This window comes from Carcharhinus amblyrhynchos, chromosome 17, assembly GCF_965287045.1.
Source record: "Carcharhinus amblyrhynchos chromosome 17, sCarAmb.v2.hapA, whole genome shotgun sequence".
In the NCBI taxonomy this organism is placed as follows: Eukaryota; Metazoa; Chordata; class Chondrichthyes; order Carcharhiniformes; family Carcharhinidae; genus Carcharhinus; species Carcharhinus amblyrhynchos.
In genome coordinates, this window is record NC_137340.1 from 29,912,318 (window position 1) to 29,926,420 (window position 14,103).

A 14,103-nucleotide genomic window follows, 5' to 3' on the forward strand; every position below is an offset into this window, starting at 1 on the left:
TCAATTTAGCAGAACTTCTTCAAAATATACGCTATTGTGGAGGATGTGTAATGGATACCTAAAAAGCCATGTATAATTTGTGAGCGAGGAAGATCCCGGTACCAAGATAATGTTAGAGATGTGCTCTTGGTTGGAAAGACGGGATATGCCACCATTTTCTATAAATTACGGATAACCGACTAAATTGCTTCAAGCGAGCCTATGCTGCGGGCTTCAATCTCCATCTCCCCCTCTCTGTGGAGAAACTCAAATGAAAACTCCCTTCATTCCTTCCATATTATTTTAAAAACTCTTGATTTGTAACTTTAATTTTGGACATTAGTCTTCCAGTTTACACTTGATACTTGATCCTTGTTTTTCTCTCTAATTTGCTTTCATCCGTGTAGTCACGAAGATTTTATATCTGTGATTGAATGTAATCTAACTTTCTCACTCAAAGGCATTTAATTCATTTCTTCCTCTGATTTCCACTTAACCTTCATGGTTTTTTCATTTTTCTCTTTAATTTTTTCTATTTTACTTTGGCTAATATATATTAATCTGGCATATACTTAATCATTTCTTATTCAATGTTTTGAAACTTCAATCCTCTTTTCTCTCCCCCCGTCGCTCTTTATTTTTCTTGTTTCTTTATCTGGGTTAAGATACCTAAATTGTCAAGAATTGTTTCCCTGAACCAAACAAGTTCTGACTCCATTGAACTTATCTCTGAGCCAGACATTGTCAATAAGTCTGGAGCATTTGTGATTTAAAAAAAACATTGTCCAGGAAACATAGGTTCTTGTACACAGAGACACAGTTTTTGGTGTTTGTACACCAAGAATAGGAGTGCTGGATGAAGCCAAAATGCCACTCCACGTTTTTCTTTTGAAAGGTAGCTTTAAATCTGTATCACTTTATTTGGCAATCTGTTGAGTAACATCACAATACAAGACCGCACTATACCATAGCATTGATCTGAGACCAGTAGATGCTGAATGCAAAACACAAGTGATAAGGCTGACTAAAAACTGAGGTATCAGAGGAAATGTACAAATATCCAAACAATCCATCTACCCAACCGTTCAAGCACCACCTGTCCGGCATGTGGCTGAGTTTGTGCACATCATGCCTTGGACTTATCAGCCATCTCTGAATCCATTGAACCGGAGTGTAAGCAAGTCATCCTCCATCCCAAGGGACTGCCTATGAAGGAGGCTGACTTACATTTCAGGCTTTGTCCCTTACAGTCACATCACATGAGAGATTTGTGCATGCATTCTCCTCTTGGCACCAAGGAGCTGTTAATGTTAGGGGAAGAGAGGGAGCAAACAACAGCGCTGGCTTTCTCTTGATGTTTGAAAGACTCAAACATTTAAGTATATAATAGGTTTGTTGCATCTCTTGCACTACAAGAGCATTTACATTAAATTAGGGTTCAATTTTAAATATATACCAGTATTGCTGAATCATTTTATGTTCCTAGGGTTGTATGTTCCAGAATTGCTGGAAGGAAGTTGCATAGAAGCAGTTCTGCCCTGATTTAAGTAAAAGCAAAATAGTGCAGCTGTTGGAAATCTGAATTAAGAACAGGAAATTCAGCAGGTCTGGTAGCATCTGTGAGGAAAGAAACAGAGTTGACATTGAGAGTCTATATGACTAGAGTTTTATGGACTCGTAATGTTAACTCGGTCTCTCTGCCCTATCTTGATTTAGGAATGAAATAACAGTATTGAAAGCGTGGTCAATTCACTTTACCCTTAGGTCAAAGATGATGGGATAAAACTAATTCTTTTTACTAAAGTAGTTTTTCTGGAAGATATAACTAAACAAACAAAAAACTATTATTGACCAGTTTTGCATCTCCATTTATTGAAAAGGTGCAAGTATCTCCCCATTATAAAATTCTATTATAAAATGTATTGTTTATATTATGGTGAGCTTTTTAGTTTCCAACGTGTAAAAATTTTAACTCTATCAAAAACTAGAAAATAAAGTAATGTATATCTCAGTTCCATGGTGTTTGAGGAAAGAATAAAAGTGAGAACTCACCCAATTAACATCTTGATTTGTAATGATGGAAAGGAGCACATGGCTGAAGATGTATAGATGGAAACAATTATCAGCTTGAGTAAATCTTCACTGGCATGAATAATTACTTGTTTCCTCATATATAAAATAATTTACACCCACAGAATTAATGAAACACTTGCTGTAGCCATTCCTCAGATATCATGTTTAGATCTTTGCATCATATGTGGCTGAGAAATTAATCCATATGGAACAAGGGGCAGAAAGTCTGGACAAGGAAACATAAGAGGTGATATGCAATTACTTTATATGCTATAACCCAAAAGTATGTTCCATCTACAGGTACGATTGCTATGATTGTTTACTGAATGTGTTTTTATGGCATTTCTTGCATCTATCTCTCACATTTAATATATTTTATAAAAGTTGGAGTTAATCTACTTCTTACAGAACTATGGTGAATAATTTTACTAAATGATTGGGGAGGGGAGGATGCAGAAGAAAAATATCCTAAATAGAAATAATAGGCTCAGATCCAAAGTGGCAGCCACAACATGCACTCATGAAGTGAGAGAATTTAATTTACATAGGTAGAGAGGAGATTAGCAGAGACCTGGCCTGGACATAACTAGAGATTTTTAAAAATTCATTTGTGGGACATGAGCATCGCTGGCTAGCAACATTTATTGCCCATCCCTAATTGCCTAAGGGCAGTTAAGAGTCAACCACATTGCTGTGGCTCTGGAGCCACATGAAGGCCAGACCAGGTAAGGATGGCAGATTTCCTTCTATAAAAGGACATTAGCGAATCAGATTGATTTTTCTGACAATTGACAATGGTTCCATGGTTATGGTAAATTCTTAATTCCTTTTTTTTATTGAAATCAAATTGCAACTTCTGCCATGGTGGGATTTCAACCTGGGACCCCAGAATATTAATTGAGTTTCTGGATTAATAGTCTAGTGGTAATACCACTGGGCCATCAATGGTGATTCAGAGCATCAGTGGACACAATGCTGGTGGTTAACCACTGAGAAGATGACAGAGGTAATTGGAAATTCAACCAGCAAGCAAGGGTTGATGCAGAGGTTTGTAGAGTACTTGGTAAAGTCAGATACAAGTGGTGTGCACTTATGGTTCTGGTAATAACAAAGGAGCAAAAAGCAGGAGGTGTGAAATCCAGAGATCAATGCAGTGATGTCGAGGGAGCCAAGTATCACCTGATGGACATCACCTATTCATATTATGTCTGCTTGATATTTGATTTCCATTTGTTGACTGAACTTCATTCCTGGGGAGTTTCACAATTAAGCTCAGGTCAGCTGAATGTTTTAATTAGTGCCACAATTCTACTTCAATTTTGACTCTATTAAATTTGTGATAGGGTTGTGTGAATTGTTAATAGTAACTGACTCAATAGAATGCAGCTATAAAGATCTTCGTTATCCTATAGAAAGGCTATTTCCTATGCAGTTAGAAGTCTGAAAATTGTTTTAGTTTGAATTTCCCCTTACCCTCCTTTAGGTTCTTTCTCTAAGGAGAACTAATAGCAGAGATCCAAATGAGTATTTTATTTTACTGTTTAATACAATGCATGAATATTTTAGGAAAATACACCATTCAGATTATACTGATTTGGCATGGAAGTCAGATTGTCAATTTCTGCAAAACTCTATGTTCCAAATCTTAGAATAATACTACTATTTTGCTAGTTGATCACTGTAATATTACCTCAGATGCTAAATTCTCTTATTGAATAGGTGTATCACTAGTGTGATAGAATTTGTGTTTTCAGTATCAATTTTATGATTTGTGCAGTTGTGCAGACTGTAAGTTAAGGGAGATAATGGGGTTCACTAAGAAGAATCATTTACTATTAGAAATCTATAGGTGTCCATGATTAAAAATTGTGAAGATTTCAGGATTTTACCCACAACCCCACAAGTGTTTTGTTGTTTTCAATGAAAGATCACCAATCTTAGAAATTAACTTCTTTCTATTCAAGTATCATTTTCACTGATTGCCCATCTCAATCAATGACCAACTGAAAATAACTGGGGCCACAGTGATTAAGTTAGACTCAGGCAAATCCTGATAAAACTGATTATAATTTAAATTCATTTTGCTGTACTACCAGGCTAGCATTCATTTGAGGCTTCATTTTTGCTTTGCTAAAGCACAGCTAACACTGCCATCTGGTGCCCTTAGGCAGACATACTGAGTTTATGTTGTAAATTGTCAACTAACTACTGTGTACATTGAGCAGTGCATTGCTATTTACTGTCCTTTGTTGTGATACTCCTCATTTAATAGCACATTCACATCTAATTGTAGCACTAAAATCAGATGAACCACTATCTTTGCTGTTCAAAAGTAAATTTCTATCGCTTCCCTGAAGAATTAGCTGTTCTGGACATTTAAAAATACTTTCTATTTCAAAGACATTGTTAATTTTGAATACTTACTGTGTATATCACTGTGCAAATGTGACACCATTGTTTTAAAAAGGAGGTAGACAAAAGGCAGGTAACTATTAGCCTGGTTAGTTTTATTTCTGTAGTAGGGAAAATACTTGAATCCATCATCAAGGAAGAAATAGTGAGGCATCTGGATATAAATTGTCCCAATGGTAAGACGTTGCATGGGTTCATGAAGGGCAGGTCATGTTTGGCTAATTTGGTGGAATTCTTTGAGAACATCACATGCGCAGTGGACAATGGGGAACCTGTGGAATGGTATGGCTGGATTTCCAGAAGGCATTTGACAAGGTGCTGCACCAAAGATTGCTACATAAGATAAAGATGCATAGTGTTACAGGTAAAGTATTAGCATGAATAGAGGATTGGTTAACTAACAGAAAGCAAACAGTGGGGGTAAATGGGTGTTTTTCTGGTTGGTGATCAGTGACTCGTGGTGCGCCTCAGGGATCAGTGTTGGGACCGCAATTGTTTACGATTTGCTTCGATGATTTGGAGTTGGGGAGCAAGTGTAGTGTGTCAAAATTGGCAGATGACACTAAGATGGGTGGAAGAGCAGAATGTGCAGAGGATGCTGAATGTCTGCAGAAGGATATAGATTATCTAAGTGAATGGGTGAGGGTCTGGCAGTTGGAGTACAATGTTGGTAAATGTGAGGTCATCCATTTTGGTAGGAATAACAGCAAGATGGATTATATTTAAATGGTAAAAATTTGCAGCATGCTCCTGTGTAAAGGGACATTGGTGTCCTTGTGCAGGAATCTCAAGGAGTTGGACTGCAGGTGCAGCAGGTAATTAAGGTGACAAATGGAATTTTGTCCTTTATTGCTAGAGGGATGGAGTTTAAAAACAGCGAGATTATGTTGCAGCTGTACAAGGTGCTGGTGAAGCCTCACCTAACTTGACGAAGGATATAGTGGCACTAAAGGGGGTGCAGAGGAGATTCACTCGGTTTTTTTCTGGAGTTGAGAGGGTTAACTTATGAGGAGAGATTGAATAGACTGGTGCTATACTCATTGGAATTCATAATGAGGGGAGATCTTACAGAAGCATAAAAGATTATGAAGGGAATAGATAAGATACGAGCAGGGAAGTTGTTTCCACTGGCAGGTGAAACTAGAACTAGGGGGCATAGTCTCAAAATAAGAGGAAGCAGATTTAGGACTGTGTTGAGGAGGAACTTCTTCACACAGAGGGTTATGAATCTGTAGAATTCTCTGCCAGTGAAGCAGTTGAGGCCACCTCATTGAATGTTTTTAAGGCAAGGAAAGATAAATTTTTGAAAAGTAAAGGAATTAAGGGCTATATGAATGGGCAGATGTGGAGCTGAGTCACAAAAAGATCAGCCATTATCTTATTGAATGGTGGACTACGCTCGAGGGGCCAGATATCTACTCCTGCTCCTAGTTCTTATATTAGACTGAGTATTTTATATGAGTATTTATATAGATGATCTGGAGGAGGGAACCGAGTGCAGGGTGTCGAAATTTGCTGATGACACCAAGATTGGGGGAAAGGCAAATTGTGCGGAGGGTGTGGAGAGTCTGCAGAAGGATCTAGATAGGCTGGGCGAATGGGCCAGGAAATGGCAAATGGAATTTAATGTTGGCAAGTGTGAGGTGGTCCACTTTGGTAGGAAGAATGGTAGGAAGGACTATTACTTACGTGGCGAAAAACTGCAGCAGGCGACGGTGCAGAGGGACCTCGGGGTCCTTGTGCATGAGTCGCAAAAACCCAGCTTGCAGGTGCAGCAGGTGGTCAGGAAGGCGAATGGGATGCTGGCCTTCATAGCGAGGGGGATTGAATATAAAAGTAGGGAGGTCTTGCTGCAGCTGTATAGGGCATTGGTGAGGCCGCAGCTGGAGTACTGTGTGCAGTTTTGGGCGCCGCACCTGCGCAAGGATATTTTGGCCCTGGAGGGAGTGCAGAGGAGGTTTACTAGGCTGATACCGGAGTTGAGGGGGTTGAGCTATGAGGAGAGGCTGAATAAACTAGGCTTGTACTCGTTAGAGTTTAGAAGAATGAGGGGAGATCTCATTGAGACGTATAAGATGATGAATGGGATGGATAGGATAGAGGTGGAGAGACTCTTCCCGCTCAAAAAAGACAGTAGGACTAGGGGGCACAGCCTCAAGATAAAGGGGAGGCGGTTTAGAACGGAGTTGAGGAGGAACTTCTTCACTCAAAGGGTGGTGAATCTCTGGAATTCTCTGCCCGTTGAAGTGGTGGAGGCTGCCTCGCTAAATATTTTTAAAAAGCGGGTTGATGGGTTCTTGATAAGAGAGGGGATTAAGGGTTATGGGGAGAGGGCGGGAAAGTGGAACTGAGCCACGACAGATCAGCCATGATCTTATTGAATGGCGGGGCAGGCTCGAAGGGCTAGATGGCCTACTCCTGCTCCTATTTCTTATGTTCTTATGTTCTATTTTGGCAGGATTTGGAAAAGACATCATTGCAAGAACTGAAAAAAAATGCAAGATATAGGGAAGAGTAGAATGCAGGGAGTTTGAAGAGTTAAGATTCTTTTTTGAATTGCAAGACCTTCAGTAGAAACATAGATGAGTTAAACAGTAAAAGATATGTAGAGGATCGGTTTTAAATCCTCAGACACTGGAATACTGTTCAAACAGGTCTAATGCTGGCTGTTAACTGTTCTCTCTCCTCTGGTACCATTTTATTTCATTCAAATGTGCCATTAATACTGTTGTAGGTAAAGATACCTCTGAGACTAATTGTGAGTCAAAGTACAGCAAGTTTATTCAAAAGCTTTTGGGAGATACACCTGGTACCCAACAGCTGTTCCCCAGGTGTCTCCCCAAACACAATTTAAGAGCATATATTTATACCCCCCAGTTACGTGTGCACCTTCTCGGTCTCAGCAGTTTCCCAGGCTGTGGGTTGTCCTCCATCGTGGGAACATGGCTGCCTTGGCATTTCTTCATGGTTATCTCAAGGCTGCAATTGATGCGTGTGATTAGCCCTTAGCTAACATTCAGGCCGACAAGACAAGTTAAAATTAATGGGACTGGTGTAACAATTTACGTTCATAAGTTGTATAGCATATAATATGTGTAATTTGTTGGTACATGACACATAAGCAGTACATAACAAATGTATATGAATATATATTTAGGGCATGCAAGCTTCACTATGTTAGACGAAAGTCCACAAAATTAAAGATACAAACATAGATACAAGCTGGGTCAGCTACATTTCTGAATGGACTATTATAAGCTTGTATTCAACAGCAAGGGCAGCTGCAGCCTCTCTGTCTAGGAACACAAAAACAAATTTTGCATCTATCTGAGGTACATGAAAACAAGCTACATGCAAGTTGCACAATTTTTTATTTACATTCTCCCAAGTATTACAAAATTCATCAACCAAGTTCATTAACTGCAAATACCCACATCTGAAAAAACACACTTTAATCGTTTTAAAAACTATTGCTCCAATTTGAACCTCCTTTTTCTCAAGTCTTTGAATGTATTGCCACTTCCTAAATCTGTGTCCATCTCATTCACATTCAAGCTTCCACCACTGTCAATCTGCTAAATGGTCCTCTTCAAAGTAGATGACATTCTTTGTGATGGTTAATGTGGTATACCATTCCTCCTCATCAGCCTGTCTGCAGCCTTTGTCATGGTTCACCACACTATCCTCCATTGTTCAGTTGACTTGGGTTGCCCTCAGTTCTATTCTTATTTACCCTATCATACACAGAGAATCTTCTGCACTGGCATTTCTTTGCATTCCTACTTCTGGAGTCCCATCATATTTCTCATCTACACTACAGCAACATCCAAAAAGTTTGATCGCACGTTACATGGACACCACAGGTCAAATGGCCTTCTTCTGTGCTGTAAACATTCAATGATTGTTTTCCGTTTCCGTCTACTGACAAAATACAACTCACCATTCTTGACCCTATCATTGTATCTGCTTTGTTGCACGGCACGTCCACCATTGGATGAACAGAATTAAATTTCCACCACAAATCCTGTTCCTTAGTCACCGATTATATTCCCATCTCAGGCCATAATGAGGCTGTACCACAGTGTGCAACATAGCATCCTATTTCATGAATTGAGCTTCTGACTCCACAATTCTTTCGATTACTGGGAATGTCTACTTCCACCTCTATAATACTGCTCTTCCTGCCCTTATCTCAGCCCATTTGCTGTTTAAAACTTCATCCATGCTTGTTACCTCAAGTCTCAACTATTCTGGTAGTCTTGTCTGGCCCCTTGTAATGACTACGAGGAATTGATGAACAACAAGATAGATAAACGAACAGGTTTATTTTGGAAAAACAACTAAATACGTAGGACATTGATAAGAAAGCTTGTAAGCTCAACGACTCCTGGATTCCAGCTATCAAACAATCGCCTATCCACAATTGGCCCACTGTGTCATGTAGTTCCCGAATAAACACATCCCTCCCCTACCACAATGTGTTACCACATCCCTCCCCTTTCAATTTCTTAATGTGGTATAATAATAATAAATCTATTTACAAGATTACACAGCAAATGGTGGGGGGGGAGGGCAGGGAACTGAGCGATCTCAGTATGCAGGTCTGTCTGGGGATTTTCTAGTTTGAGTGCATCACAGTTCTTTAACAGGACCCTGCAGCAGTTGATGTAGTTTCATCTGAAAACAGCAGCAGGAAGGCTTCCAGTTTGCACAGCTGCTGTATTACCAGTAACCCCTCTAATTCCTACTGGAATGTTACTGGGCCCCTCTTCAGTTACTGGATTTGGTTCCACTTATTATGGCTACAGTAATTCTAACAGGTTTTAAGCAGGGATAGACTGTTCAATTGGTACTGTGCGTGGTTCTCTTCTCCTCACGTGGTTTACCAACTTCTTCAATCTCCTCCCTTGATTGTCAACTACATGTGACACTGGACCTGTCTTGTTCATGATCCTCCCAGGGATCCAATTCAGATCAGGATGGAAATTTCTTACATGAACTAAATAATTTACCTGAAACATCCTTTCAACCTTGTAGGCCTGGTAGAGTCATGATATCACTTCTTGCTTTGTTTCTACCCTCTCCACCAAATTTGGAAATATTAGATCAAGTCTGGTCTGAAGACATCTTACAATGAGGAATTCAACAGGGGTAATTCCTGTCGTGGCATGAAGAGTTGTTCTGAACCTGAGTAGAAAATGGCTATTCAAAGTTTTAAAGGCACAGAGGACTATTTTTCTGTGGCAGGTTTAAATATCTGGTAGGCTTTTTCAGCTAACTGATTTAAGGCCAGGTAGTAAAAGACTGTTCTTACATGCTGAATCCCATTGGTTTGCACAAAGTATTGAAATTCTTTGCTCATAAATACAGCCCCATTGTCAGAGACTAGCACTTCAGGCAACCCATGTAGAATCCACAGAATCTCTACAGTACTGAAGGAGGCCATTCGGCCTATCGAGTCCACATTTTCTCAAAGAATTTGACCCAGGCCTTCTTCTATCCCCCTTATCCTAGGGAAATTTCACAGTAATTTTATTGCTGTGTTAATGTAAGCCTTACGTGACTAATAAACAAATTTTTTACATTATTCCACACATTTACCATGACTTATCCATGTAATTTACAAACCTTTGGACACTAAGGGGCAACTTAGCACAGCCAATCCACCTAACCTGCACATCTTTGGATTGTGGGAGGAAACCAGAGCACCTATAGGAAATCCAAGCAGACATAGGAAGAATGTATAAACTCCACACAGACAGTCACTCAAAGCCGGAATTGAACCTGTGTCCCTGGCACTGTGAGGCAGGGACCACTGTGCCACCATGCCAGCCAACAACTAAATGATGTTGAGTGTAAAGCTGGTAAATGTAATGCACTGTCGCTTTCTTACTCATTGCATTAGACACAATATGAGAAATTATTTGTATCTTGACCTGGTAAAGGCAAGTGATTCAGGTCTGACAATGATAATGGAAAAAGTGACACCACAGGCATGTTAAAGTTTAACATGTTAAAGTTTGACGATTTGCAATAAACAAGACCACAAACCATTGCTCAGGTATAACAGTTTAAAGGAGCCAATGTCAAGGCAAGACAGTAATTGATTAATCAAATCAGATGGTGAGCAGTCCTAAAGAACTTTAGTTGCAGATAAGTGAGTATCTTAAAATGCATAATATTAAGCACCCAAGACAAGTGTACGTTGAAGGTTGAAGTGCAGATCAAAAGCAACAAAACCTTAAACGATACACGGATATTTGTCTGACTGGTGAAATTAATAAGAAATGTAATCTCCCAAAGCCTGTAGGATAAAAGCTGTGTAAAACCAAAGGAAACAGGAATAACCTGGAATGTATAAAATGATCAGAAGGCAAAAAAAGGAAACTTGTTTATAAACAATAGTATTTTTCTAGTATTACAACAGCAAAAGGGTTATCAAGAAAAAAGCGAAGTCCCTTAACAGGTTAAATGGGGTTGAAATGGAGGATGAAACAAAATAGGTAATAGTTAGCATTGCTCAAGTCGTATAAATTTTATATTTGTGTTCTTTAGTCTTAGAGGCCCTCTAGTACCTCACTGATTGTTCGTTCTTGATGGGAGAGCAAATAGAAAATGTCGGCAGTCAGTTTGATTGTAGAAGCTGGGTAGAGTGTCACTGGACAGTTAGCTTCAGCTTCTCTGAGCAAAGAACAGCAAGCCAATAAATGGCTGAGGCCAACTAATTCAGCAACAGTCAAGGATTGAACTTAAAATCTCATGGACTGTCTGGCTCAATACCATAATTTGGCACACCCACTTTTTTAACCACCAGAGATATGCAGCACAAAATTTATACATTGTTTTACTTGGTTCGAATCATAGAATTGTATAGCACAGAAGACAGATATTCAGTCCATCATGCCTTTGTCAGCTCTTTGAAGAACCTTCCAATTTAATCCCAAATCCTAGCTTTCTCCTACACAACATCACAAATTAGTTGCTTTCTAGTATTTGTCCAATTACCTTTTGAAAATTTATTTGGAATCTGATTTCACCATCCTTCTCCAGTAGTGCATTCCAGATCTTCAACAACTGTGCATGTAAAAAAATTATATTTTGCCAATTATTTTAAATTTATGACCATTATTGGTAACTAATTGACTAGCCATAGGAAACACATACTTAAAGCCAAATGTTTATTGTATCACTATCATGAAAAATATTGCCAGATTTTATACACAGATGGAAAACCACAGTAGAGCTTATTCAGTCACTTTCAGCTTACCAAAGAAATGACAATAATTAATAGCCTCAAAAGCAACTTGATTTGAGAACAGTTAAAGTGGACTACAAAAAAGTTAGTATTTTTGTTTTATTGCTAATTGCTAACCTTATATGTATGGTTACAAACATAAATCATTTTAAACATACATAATGGAAATATAGAGTAAAATCAATGATTTATTAATTTCATCTCCAATCATGCAAGAACAACAATGTCAAAACTCAATGCACAACTATTCAAAGCTAGTCAAAGAGGAGCTTAGGAAATCAATGTTAAAATAAATTAAACAAACTGATATTTAATTTTACTTGTGGCGCTTTATTGCAATGATTGAGAAACATTCCGAGCAGATGGGGAAATAATTTTCTGAAGCTGAATTGTGCATCCTTGTTGATTTACAGTAAATTGTACTGCATCTGTACCTCATTAAGACAATATCAATGGGGCTGTTGATAATGTGGAGTAAGATTAGAATCCTTGATCTATCAATTTTGCAATTGTATTCAACTGGATGTTTGAAGTTCCTTCATATATTGAACCTGGAAAAGCATAATAAACAGGGTTACTGTTCATAAAAAGTAAATTCAAAAGCATAGACTAGATCAACAGAAAACCTATTTTTGGTGGTTGCTTGGGTCATTTAGTTTAATGGAGCCTGGTACTGACAAGACAATTGCTTGTGAAGCTAGAGGGATAACATCAATCTCAAAAAGTAACATATGATCAGATATTCCAACTGCTTTGAAGGTGAACTATCACCTCAAGGCAGGAATTTGCCTATTGATAGCTCCTATTTGTGCCACCCTTAAAAAATGCAAAATGCTACTCAATGTTTGAAATTTTATGCAATCGTAAGATAACGCAGAAAATCTTTTACCACTTTTCTTAAAATACATTACATATGTATTCTTGTAAATAATAAACAGGAAAAGTTTGTTTTCACCTATTTTACAATCACGATAGTATTTTTCTATAGGATAATCCTTGGTGAAACCAACTCCTCCCATCCACTCAATACATTTGGCAGAAGTCAAGGCTGCTATCTGTAAGAAATAGATAAAAATAAGGAAGTAGTATCATGACTCAAATTCAAAACATATATACAGTACATGTAACTCTTCACTCATGCATCCAGCACAACTTGTTTCATATGTTCTGCTTTCTCTCATTATGATGAGCAAGCACCTAATGTCAGGCCCTCTACATTGCCCACTGCAGAATGGTTGCGAAATATGATGCAACTTGCAATCTTTATTTCCGTCTATCCTGTCTTCACTTTAAGGGAAATATCTAATCTCTTTTCAGCATTACTCAAGACCCAAGTTAGAAACTTAGGATAAGCATATGGAGCTCCAATGATTCATCAAAGTATTGCTTTTGCTTCCCATGGTTAGACCTATTGAAGGAAACAATCCATGAGATATTAAATGTTTTCAAAGTTAAATATTGCAGTCTTGTCTAACAAGCACTGTTTCTCAAATTCACCTTGTTCATACTTTCTTACCTCAGAAGTGTAATATTTTGCCATGGAAGATTCCTTAACAAAGGGCTTCCCTGCTTCTTTCAGTCGAGCTGCATTGTAAGTAAGCAGTCGTGCAGCTTCTATCTGGGTTGCAATCTGAGAAACCTGGTGTTGCATACCCTGTACAATGAGATTGGAATATATATATCTGTATATATATTTAAGCAACATCTCTTTTGCTATTTGCAACATTGTAGCCATGTATTACTCAATATTGTTTTAAGATTGGATACAATTATCTTTACAGAAATATCACAAATCACAATAATTTCTACCATTTTAATCCCATTAACAAGAGTGCATTAAGTACCTATTGCAAAATATATCCTTAAAAAAAGGTTCCGGTTTTGGGGTTAAAAAATAGCACTAGACACTTACATATGTCCACAGACTTTTGCAATGAAACGTGCTCAGATTAGAAATCCAAAACAGCATACTACCCTCTAAACTAAATTTGGGACTTGATGTCCAGAGCAAGTAACTGTGTAAACTCCTTACGTCATTAGTTTCAAGAATCCTTGCTGACACATGTAGTTCAAACCAGGAGTATAAATTAGAATAGCTAATTCAATGCCAAATCATAATCATAAACAAAATGTTTCCATCTTTCTTTCACTCTTTAAGGGAGAGATAAAAGACAAAATAAAATCTTGAATTGTAATTTAAATTTGAGGTTGTTTGACAGTATTTATTACTTAATATATTATTAAAGATTCTCCAACACTTAAAATGAACGAACTAACTTTTTGTTCCATGTCCATATCGTGTAAATAATCCAACTTCACTTCTTTTCATTTATTTGAATACTGCAACTCTTGTAGCAGTATTGGTCTAGTCCATCTGTTATACC

At 38.1% G+C, this 14,103-nt stretch overlaps 1 protein-coding gene across 2 annotated transcripts in view; it reads right to left on the minus strand.

The window, feature by feature from the left end:
* Positions 1-11,628: 11,628 nt before the first annotated feature.
* The window catches only part of acadsb (acyl-CoA dehydrogenase short/branched chain), a 49,659-nt gene continuing 47,184 nt past the window's right edge, over positions 11,629-14,103 (minus strand). For both annotated transcript variants that reach the window (XM_080205684.1, XM_080205683.1), the window contains exons 9-11: positions 13,236-13,373; positions 12,675-12,774; positions 11,629-12,270 (exon numbers count right to left, since the gene is read on the minus strand). In XM_080205684.1, coding sequence (XP_080061810.1) covers positions 12,200-12,270; positions 12,675-12,774; positions 13,236-13,373 — 309 coding nt within the window. In that variant the 3' untranslated portion in view covers positions 11,629-12,199. The remainder of the gene's footprint in view (positions 12,271-12,674; positions 12,775-13,235; positions 13,374-14,103) is intronic.